This window comes from Arachis ipaensis, chromosome B8, assembly GCF_059453495.1.
Source record: "Arachis ipaensis isolate K30076 ecotype BB chromosome B8, ASM5945349v1, whole genome shotgun sequence".
NCBI classification, from domain to species: Eukaryota; Viridiplantae; Streptophyta; class Magnoliopsida; order Fabales; family Fabaceae; genus Arachis; species Arachis ipaensis.
The window spans coordinates 453,087-463,328 of NC_142443.1; the positions used below are offsets into that span (position 1 = coordinate 453,087).

The window sequence follows — 10,242 nt, forward strand, 5'->3', positions numbered from 1 at the left end:
AATTTAAAGCACGATCCACAGAAATATAATCAATCATATATGATATAATGTGTCAGTGGATCATTAATTAAGTGCATGAAGAAGAGAATGGTGATTTAGATCCAAATAAATAAAAATGAATGATGCAACAAGCAATTTGCATGTGCTTAGTTAAATATGAGAATAGTTTGATAGTAATAGAAAATGTGCTTCTAGATGTAACATGGTGATGAGATTCACTGTTGATCTGCGCTGACACAGGAAGGCTTTTCAGCAGATTAAGCCTTCAAAGTTAGCTTACTCTACGCCATAACGCCAAGCCGAAAAAATTGAATCCATTTGCAGTTTTTAACTTCAACTTTTACCCGCATCAACGTAACTTACCTAATTTCTCTTTATCAGCACATGGGAAGGACATGCATCAGCAGCACTCTTTTAGTCTTTTATTTTGTAGGTTTTTGGCTAAATGTTAATTTTAAATATAATTAGAGAAATTGCATTACAATATGATGTTATGAGATGTATACTATTTTTGAATTTGGAGAATGTAGCAAAAGAGGGAGAGGGGGCCAGTGTGACTGTGGTTTTCACCTTGGAGAGTTGATTACTATTTTGGTGAGATGCAAGATGCGCATGCATGGGGGGATGTACGGGCAAATAGAAATGGGCAATGATAAGACGTTAGCTTGGATTAGGAGAGAAAAGAGAGTGCAGAGGAACGTAACTGTTTATATCATTACGGCAACGTCATCTGAGCCGTACACTTTTCAGATCTGAGATTGTCACTGATCTTCTCATTGTCCAGTCCATTTCCCCACCACCTACTGATAGTAAGTAGATCGAGTCTCATTCATATCTCTCACAACGAGGCCGCTGTCTACCTTAGTGGGTCCCTTCCTTGTAAACTTTGCAAACAGTACACTCCACCTCTCATGTGGACAAACCCAACCTTTATTATCAATTGGGACAAACACTTTTACTATACGTATTTAAATACAAGTTCTAATACTTCCTCTCCTTCTCAACACTTGTAACTGCTATCTCCAATCAATGTTAGAATCATCTTATAGCCTTAAATCATTTCATTATACGTGCTCCTACGTTTAACTAACACATTTGAACCATAATTTTGGTTGAACCAAACAACTACTAACGTGCGATTATTTTGCCGCTTAGCCAATAATATATTTCAAGAAGGTATTAAATATAAGCGAAAAAAAGAAGGCGGTATTTTCCCATTGAATAAATAATCGATAATAACCCGACAAGGCTTTGTTGTAGTACTTCTCTAAGCATGATTGAAATGAATGATCATACCCAAACATACGTGAAATCCCAAGTTTCATCATTAATCAAGAAAAATAAAATAAAATTTGGCAAAACTAGCTTCTAGAGAGAAAGGGCCATCAATAAAATAAAATAAAATTATAATACAATTATGTCAAGGCTAGGCCTGCCGAGAGAAACTTTTCCTTCATTGTCAAGTGACAGATAACGTTATAAATGATATACAAAGTGCAGTATGCCCAATCTTCTTCCTCTTACCAGAGAAGCAAGAACTAAAATTATTTCCGGTATCTAAGCAAATAGCAATCCTTCATCAACCTTGTAGGGATCAGTCATAGAGGCCCTCTTGTTCCCAAATGTCCACAAGAAAATCTACCATTTCCTAACAACATTTTTTTAATATAAACAAATAATCAGATAACATGTTTTTCATCCGGACATGATCATATAACCATTTTTCGCTTCAACTTTGTGATGACCAGGAACTAAATGCTTACCGCAAGAGGGATAGGCTGGGGGAATGGCTTGTTACTCCCCAATAAACTTTCATACGTTGCATTCCAACTGTAACCCATGAATGGATATTCTCATCAGCAACAGATGGAAATGTATTGATCAGTTGATCAAACTCTACTAGTTTTCAGTCTAAAGAACCAAGATAAGAAGAAAACAAGCCTTGGACAAAAACTAATCAAACAAGATAATTTACCTCAATTTGGGTTCTCGCAATTGTTGTGCTTGGTTCTCAGATTTCTTATTTCCAATCCAACGTTGTCGAGTCTGATTCCAGAGAATAAGACCTGCCAAAATATTTCTCATATTAATTTCTTTTTCTTTCCCTTCTTAGCCAATTTGAGAATCACAGCTCCCACATCTTTCAAAATCCGATGTACTACAACTTAATATAGGGACTAGGGAGATGGAAAATCAAAATGACAGAAACCCAATGAAAAACTGGCCAAAATATCCATGAAGACCAGTTGCAGATGCAAAGACGACCCATCTATACCAGATAGAAGATTGGATTACCCAAAAGAATTGCATAGAGAACATGCATAGAACCAGAAATCTGAGAAATTACTACAAAATTAAGTAAAAAATGTGTTATCTAACAATAAAATCCCCAAAAAGAAAGCAACCAAGGCATCTCAATAAAGTCAGAACAAGGAAAAAGCTCAATTGAATCACCATGAGCCCTGGTACTCAAAATGGCTCATATATTAGCTTCAAGATGGAGCAGATACAACTTGGCAACACCAAGGAGTATCAGCAAAATATAACAAAAAAGTGAGAAGTATGCAGTAGCTACTTACAGAGACATCAGTTTTATATTACCATCATTATAGCCCCCATAAAGAGAGAATCACCCCTAAAATTATGTCTTGTTGTAAAGAAGGCCAATCAATCAACCCAGAGATGCTTTAATTTTTATTGTCGAAAGTCATATTATTCGTCTTAAATTTCAAATTCATATTTAATCCAAAAAAAGTTTTCTGTTAATTATCCAAATACACAGTTTAAAAATAGAAGATACCATGATTCACAAAATCAGCAGGGTTGCCAGGATCTGCAGCTTGGTTTGTTACACTGGTTGATGAGATGCTTCCTTGTGACTGAACAGCACTGTTGTCCATATCATACGTGCTGGTGGTCCAGAAATCTTCTGATGTGCTAGGTTTCTTCACCGGCTTACCTTGCTTTGTCAATCCTTTTGGTGGCACATCCACAGAACTGATTAATGTGGGCTGCTTATATCGTCCAAGACAAGCACTGCTCTGTTACAATCGCATTAAATTCGATTATGCATCACAATATAATCATATGATTGTTAAACCAGCAACCGTGGATTCATATACAACAAATCAGTACCAACAAATAGATTGACGCACACTTCAGCTGTAAGTTTTTGTTACATGATTAATTGGTTATCACACAATTTCTCCCCGACAGATAAGCAACACAAACTACGGATATATCCAAGCAAACAAAAATGAAGTAACAATATTTTCCACTCGTAACATCAATTGCTATGCAATAATTAAATGAATCAGCCATGGACCCTTTTGATGTATTCCTCACTCCACTCCAGCAGAAAACTATGATTTCTAAATTTCAACAAATGACACAAAGTAGTTTCGTTGTCACAACACTAGCAGAAAGTAGCTCAAAGTGAGAAATGGCAGAAGAGCGTCACCTCAATTTAGAAGATTAAGATAGTTGTATAATGATCGAATCTATTGGGGTAAAGAAAAGGAATATGAAGCGCTCCTCCTATGCAACCTCACGGATATAGTAATGCTGAGCTCAGTCCTAGTTATTCCTTTTTATCAATTTTTGCAGAAAACAATTTAGTATGAAACAAATACAAATCACTGGGAAAAAGAAAGAAAGAAAGAAAGCTCAAAATCGTTAATTTCAATATTATCCTAAGTCCCAAACTATCACCATACATGATTATGACTTATCGGTCCAAAAAGCGAAATTATCGATACCGATAAAAGAATAAATCGCAAATATGCTAAAAAGTTAGAAATAGAAGGAGCTAAATTTCAGTGGATAGGATTGGATTCAGAAACATACCCCATATGCGTGCAGTGTCTTAAAGACCCCTCAAAAACCCTAGTGAGATCAGCTCAGCTGTGAAGAATTCGGGGGGAAATGGAGAAGTCGAACCCGAATTCCTTTCAGGTAGCGAAAATCCGGAGAGCGATACTGAAAACTACGAAGGCAAAAGGTAAAACTAATATTAAAAAGAACGATCAACGATGAGGTAGATAAGTAGAGGTAGAATCAAAGCAAGAGTGAAGAGAGAGAGAGAGAGAAGAAAAAGAATTGAACCTTTTTTTGTTTTGGTATATGTGTTCCCTTGTTTGCTGAAACTGATAGCCTCCTTTTCTGAAGTGGCGATTGGCGAAGGCGATAGCGTTTTGGATTCTTCTTTCTTCTCTCTTCTCTGCCAACGACGAAGAATTATTTGCCCATGCTCCGTCATTATTTATCCACCACCATCTAATAATTTTCAATTACTTCAATTTTCTTTTCCTTATTTTTTGTTGTTTAATATTTTTTTTACTTGTATCATCTGTTTTACAGTTCCTAGCTTCCTTGCTTTTCTTTTCTTTTTGGGATGAAAATTTCTTTTGGTTATTTACTCTTTTTTTTAACAGTAGAGTATTCTTTTAAGCTAATGGATGTTAATTAATAATTATGATTCCACTTGACAAGTTGTGATCTAATTTCTGATTTTATTAGGTACAAGGCTTATAGGTGCTTATTTTGGGTATATCTGTTATTCTCAGAATTAAGTCAATTATTCTAGTTTTTATTAAGTTCCTAATATTATAGCATAGCATGAATATGCATGATTACGTGTCACTTAGTAATTAGTAGAATGAACTAATAAATCACATTAAAAAAAGCAGCCGAAAAAAAAATTGATTAGCTAAGAGACTTGCCTGCTTCAAAGATGAGTAGGTAAGTCAAAATTGGTATGAAGATTATCTTATAAAAGTCAAAACTAAAGAAAATTTTGGGAACCTTGTGAATTTTTTATGTTCAGTAGATTTGGGCTTTGGTTTATACGGCCCATTGTAGCAACAGGGATTTAAAAGCCCATGATGCCTAATCAATATGAAATGGGCCCATCAAACCCGACCCAATATTTCTCATCCCTTCTTTTCGGGTCTACCACCACAGCCGGTCTACCACCACCTCCTTTGCCCTCGAAGAAGCAGTTGCCCTCGACGTCGTTCTAGTAAAAGGAAAGCCAAAACCCTAATCTGCTTAGTGAACGTCTCTTTCCTCTTCCTCTCGTCACGCTCTCACTGTCGCTCTCGCACTCAAGCTCTCTCGTCTCCGGTCTCGCGCTCAAGCTCGTCGTCGCTCTGTCTCGTCACCATCTCGCAGTCAGCGCGCGCCTTCCCTGCTCTCGTCGTCGCCGGCGGCAGAAGCAGCAGGTCCTGGGGCACTCAGTCGCGTGCTTCGCCGGTGGAAGAAGCAGCACGTTCCGGGGCTGGTCGTCGTTGTCGTCTTCTTGCTTCGAGTCTCGCGATCAGCTTCCTCCTCGACGTCAGCAGCTGGTCCCCGATTTGGTGAGTTACAACAAACTCCATGTTCTTTCTTGCTCAATTTTGTTCTGTAATTCATCTCTGCACCTTGATTTTGTTGCTGAAAGTTGAATTTGTTGCCGAAAATATTAATTAGCTAATTTTTTTTTGTTGCTGAAAATCCTCACTGAGCTGAATTGTTTACTGACTATAACCTTGAATCTGTTGCTGGCTTGTTGAAAAAATCACCTAGCTAAATTTTTTGTTGCTGTAATTCATCACTGCACCTTGATTTTGTTGCTAAGAGTTGAATTTGTTGCTGAAAATATCACTGAACTAATTCTTTTGTTGCTGAAAATCATCAGGATTGAATTTGTTACTGATTATCATCACCGGAGTTTGAATCTGTTGTTGTCTTGCTGAAATAATCACTTAGCAAAATTTTTTGTTGCTGTGTATATCTGTAAATCATCTTTTGAGCTAAATCTTTTGTTGCTAAAAATTATCATTGTTGAATTTGTTGTTGAACATGAGGTTCATGTTCCCTGTTCAGTTAAATTGTTGTTCCCATGCTCTTTTTTTTTTGTTTTGCTAGAATTTTAAAGATGTTTTTATCACAACTCAGTTGCTATTATGAATTATTCTTGGTATTGATTTGTGAAAAATAGACAAATGTAGATATAGATGCAAATCAAAATGAAGGAAATGTTGGTCAAGCTTCAAATTTGTCCTAGGAAGATATAGATACCGACTTTGAGATCACCCCTTGAATTTGATTTACTGATTGTGTTATTTTTTGCTCTCTCTCTTGTTCATTTAAATTGAGAAAGTATTTTGTACTAGTGACTAGTTTATTATCTCTTTTTGCATTATTAGTTATGTCTAAAAATTGATACTTGATTATTATTAATGTTTGTGAAGACATGCATTTTAAGTTTGAACTTTTGATTTTAATTTTATTTTTATAATTTTATATTTTTATTTAATTATGATCGGGTCAAGTGGGTGAATCAGTAATCCACTAGTTGAACCAATGACCTGATTGACCGAGGCAATTACCAGTTCGGTTCTGATAGCTATGGTTATAGAGCTAACAAAATCAGCTCATTCATTCACTACACGAATTTCCACAAATCCAACACAAAACCTAAAAGAGTTGCTTTTTGGCATATTTTGTAGCGGTTAGTGCCTCAATTATTAATTCTGTTGCAGAGCAGGAAAGGTAAGAGCTTGTTATTTGGGTTGTTTTGGTGTGTAAGCCATGGATTTTGAATCCAAGTATGATATTGCTGCCACTGCCAACTTCATTCACATTCACAACTTCACCAGAGTTGCTTTACAAGTAAGATTCTCTTCCTGACTTTTTCACTTCCTTTGAGTTTCTTTTATACTTTTAGAGTTTAGACTCCACAACTGAGAAACTGGAAAATAGCACAATTATTTGAGTAGCTATAAAATTCAAAAGTTACTATGTAGTTTTCCATGTCTGTTTGGTCTTCGGCTATTTATGAAAACTAACCCGCTCCCCATCAACAGAATTTGAAGTTTTATGTGTAACTGACTAACAGTCCTTTATAAACTTTAGTTTCCAGATCATCTCCTAAAAGATTCAACAAAAGTGGTCGCGGCTCTACGCAAGAGACTACAATCGTTGACCCAACCTAGTGTCACAGGAAATTGGAATGAGACAAACATTGGACTGTTTGTGATGGCAGATACCACCTATGGCAGCTGTTGTGTTGATGAAGTCGGAGCATCACACATCAACGCTGATGTTGTCATACATTATGGACATACATGTTTTAGTCCGTGAGTACTTCTAAAACAGGCTTTTTGAAAGGAAAAAGAATTGGGCATGTTACATGAATCCTTTATATTTTTTCATCTTTAATTGTAGTGATGAATCTGATATGATTACAAGTTTAAAACCATTTTTTATGATACATCCAAGTCATCTAATCTGATATACAGAGTGTTATGCCAAATGCATAATTCCCAGTTGCTATGTTTCTCTGATTCAAAATGTTTCTTGAGTACTTATGGTCACTATAGCAAGGGGTTTCATAATTTAATTCTTCATGCTGCTATAAAGATTGAGATTCTACTTGTGTGCTTCCATTTAATTCCTACTTTTTTCTGCAGGACAACAACTTTACCAGCATATTTTGTTTATGGAAAGGCTTCCATTTCCACAGCTGATTGTGCTGAAAGTATTTCAAAATATGCCATGACCAATAGCAAGCCTGTCTTGGTATAAGTAATTGTTTAACATTTATGGTTTCTTTCACTAAAAAAAGTAAATAAATAAGAAAAGAAAAAGAGAGAGAATAACTGATTTGTAATGTATGGAAAATGAAATAGATGTAAACTTGCTCCAATGATATATGATCATTTATAAGTTGGACTTCCAGTATAATTTCTTCCAGAATAACTTTCAGACATTTATACATATGCATTTAACCATTTTGTCCCATTTGAATTACAGGTTCTATATGGGCTTGAATATGCACATTCAATACAACAGATAAGACAGTCACTGGAAGAATCATCAATTTTAAAAGTTCACTTTGCAGATGTTCCATCTTCTTTTATGCTTCCATCAAAAGATATTACAAAAATAAATGGGGTCTTGGAACCAGCTAGTGATTGTAGTAATACCTCTACAATCAGTGGGGCTAGTGGGACTACATATAGCATGGGAGGATTGATTTGGAAACTACCTGATGGACAAAGCATAGATGACTACTTGCTCTTTTGGATTGGAATTGATAATTCAGCTTTTGCAAATATTGTGCTCACGTTCAATGTCTGTGAAATAGGTAAATAACTTACCCTATCACGCATCTAGCTTGCATAAAATTTGAATCCAGCTTGACTTCTTGTCTACTAATAAGTTCTTGGGCTTCTTCCCCCCCCCCCCCCCCCTATTCCTCTCTCTCTCTCTCTCTCTCTCTCTAAGTGTCATGCTATTGTTTTTAGTCAGATATGATGCAACAGAAAACCAAGTGATGACAGACTTGTCACAACAAAGGAGGATTCTTAAGCGTAGGTATGTATCTCAACATAAACAAACCAGTCATTTGGGTATACCTCCTTGAGTCTTTCAAAAGTTACCAAGTTCACGTGATGACCATGCAGATACTACCTGGTTGAGAGGTCTAAGGATGCTAATATTGTTGGGATTTTGGTTGGAACTCTTGCTGTTGGTATGTTTACTGTTTAAACTTTGGTTTTTCTTGCATGGTTATTGCTAATATGATTGGATAGAAGAGTAATATATTTGTATCTAGTTAAGATAGAAGATTAATATATTTGTATCTAGTTAAGTAAAATTCCAAATTGTCAAGTAAACCTTGAATAAAATGAGAAGAATATGATCCTGCATTGAGTTACATTATTTTTCTTGAATATTGATGCAGCTGGCTATCTACACATAATAAATCAGATGATGGAGCTCATTACTGGGGCAGGAAAAAGGGCCTATACTTTGGTTATGGGAAGACCAAACCCTGCCAAACTAGCCAACTTTCCTGAGGTGAAGTTTGATTCACTATTACCATGTACTCCAGTCTGACTTTTTGGCTCAGAACTTGCTAACAGAGCTTGAAATTTTTTCAGTGTGATGTTTTCGTATACGTCTCTTGTGCTCAAACGGCTCTGCTGGATAGCAAAGAGTATCTAGCACCAGTTATTACTCCATTCGAAGCAACGATAGCTTTCAGCAGGTAGCCCCATCATCGTATATCTTAATCCGCTTAAATATCAGAAATTCCCACTAAAAAAGAAAAAAGATATCACTCATTTTACAATCCACTTATATTGATCGATGCATATTAATGTTATTTTTCTTCAAGCTTTACGTGTATGACTTACATTTCTTATTTTTTATGTTACTGTGTTATTCTGTTTTCAGGGGAAGTCAGTGGACAGGAGCTTATGTGATGGAATTTGGCAATCTGATTAATTTGCCTCACGTAGAAGTCCAAAACCAAGAGAAAGAAGAAGAGGCACGATTTTCATTCTTTCAGGGTGGCTACGTGGAAGATTTGGATAATCAAGGTAGTTTTTATTCCTTATTACATCTAAGCACCTTGGGATTGCTGTGGTTTCATGACATTCGAATTATCATCTTCCATCCATAGCCCACTGATGATAACACAAATCCAGCTGCTTGATTGTACACACTAATGTCTTGTTTGAAAATTTGCTTATAATTTAAAACTCCAAGCTGGTAAAGTGGCTCATGTTTTCTACTTCCAATGAGGAGAGAAAAAATGTAGAAGTTTTATGGGTTTTTTTCATTTTTCATATTCTCTTTTTTGGTTTGCATTATGTTGGTAAGTTAGAAAAGTAATTTTCAGACTAGACCCTACATGCTCATTTTTTTTCCCCTAACCATCCAATGTTATTTCACTAGAACATGTTGAGGAAGAAAGAGAAAGAGAGGCTCTTGCTTTAGTCAATTCGACTGAGAAGGCGCTGCAATTGCGGGATAATTGTAATTCTCTAGTCCATAGTGGTGCTAGATCAGGGGCAGAGTTTTTAGCAAAGCGATCATATCAGGGTTTGAATATGCCCAATGAGAACACCTCCCCAGAAGCATTTGTAATAGGACGAAGGGGAAGGGCATCTGTGTACGAGGATGAGAAGAACAAACGTGAACTTCTGTGACATTCAAAATTTTGTTACAACCTGCTAATAGTGAATGTAAAGGCACGAATATGGTAGGAATGGCTGAGGGGATTTTGTCATATGCATTAGATTATTGTAAGCAGGGTAGAGAGTCACCTAAACTCCTGGAGCTTGGGAAAAGTTGAATTGTAAAACTCAACCCTGTAGACACAAACAATTGTAACAACTTGTGAATTAACTTACAGTTTGATCATTTTGAATTGATTCATGCTGAATCTTGACCAAATATTGAGGGAAA

At 36.2% G+C, this 10,242-nt stretch overlaps 2 protein-coding genes across 9 annotated transcripts; one reads left to right on the forward strand and one right to left on the reverse strand.

The window, feature by feature from the left end:
• Window positions 1–1,303: 1,303 nt before the first annotated feature.
• LOC107618876 (uncharacterized) lies at window positions 1,304–4,311 on the reverse strand. 6 transcript variants are annotated; one of them, XM_088497071.1, is made up of 7 exons: window positions 4,105–4,243; window positions 3,847–3,985; window positions 3,461–3,586; window positions 2,801–3,036; window positions 1,976–2,066; window positions 1,764–1,830; window positions 1,304–1,648 (listed from the first exon to the last, which is right to left on the reverse strand). In XM_088497071.1, exons 4-7 carry the CDS (start codon window positions 2,898–2,900, stop codon window positions 1,595–1,597), a joined length of 312 nt encoding a protein of 103 aa, XP_088353197.1. In that variant the 5' UTR covers window positions 2,901–3,036; window positions 3,461–3,586; window positions 3,847–3,985; window positions 4,105–4,243; the 3' UTR covers window positions 1,304–1,594. The 6 variants fall into 6 exon arrangements, with proteins under 6 accessions (XP_088353197.1, XP_088353196.1, XP_016176537.1 ...); XM_088497070.1 differs by having other exon boundaries at window positions 2,801–3,041; XM_016321051.3 differs by lacking the exon at window positions 3,461–3,586 and having other exon boundaries at window positions 2,801–3,041; window positions 4,105–4,311.
• Window positions 4,312–4,903: 592 nt separating this feature from the next.
• On the forward strand, window positions 4,904–10,230 carry LOC107618304 (diphthamide synthesis DPH2 family protein). Of its 3 annotated transcripts, none has more exons than XM_088497067.1 (11): window positions 4,904–5,357; window positions 6,525–6,654; window positions 6,898–7,121; window positions 7,455–7,563; window positions 7,798–8,131; window positions 8,292–8,361; window positions 8,451–8,518; window positions 8,732–8,847; window positions 8,931–9,037; window positions 9,226–9,371; window positions 9,730–10,230. In XM_088497067.1, exons 2-11 carry the CDS (start codon window positions 6,574–6,576, stop codon window positions 9,981–9,983), a joined length of 1,509 nt encoding a protein of 502 aa, XP_088353193.1. In that variant the 5' UTR covers window positions 4,904–5,357; window positions 6,525–6,573; the 3' UTR covers window positions 9,984–10,230. The 3 variants fall into 3 exon arrangements, with proteins under 3 accessions (XP_088353193.1, XP_088353195.1, XP_088353194.1); XM_088497069.1 differs by having other exon boundaries at window positions 6,530–6,654; XM_088497068.1 differs by having other exon boundaries at window positions 4,956–5,357; window positions 6,492–6,654.
• The last annotated feature ends 12 nt before the right edge of the window (window positions 10,231–10,242 follow it).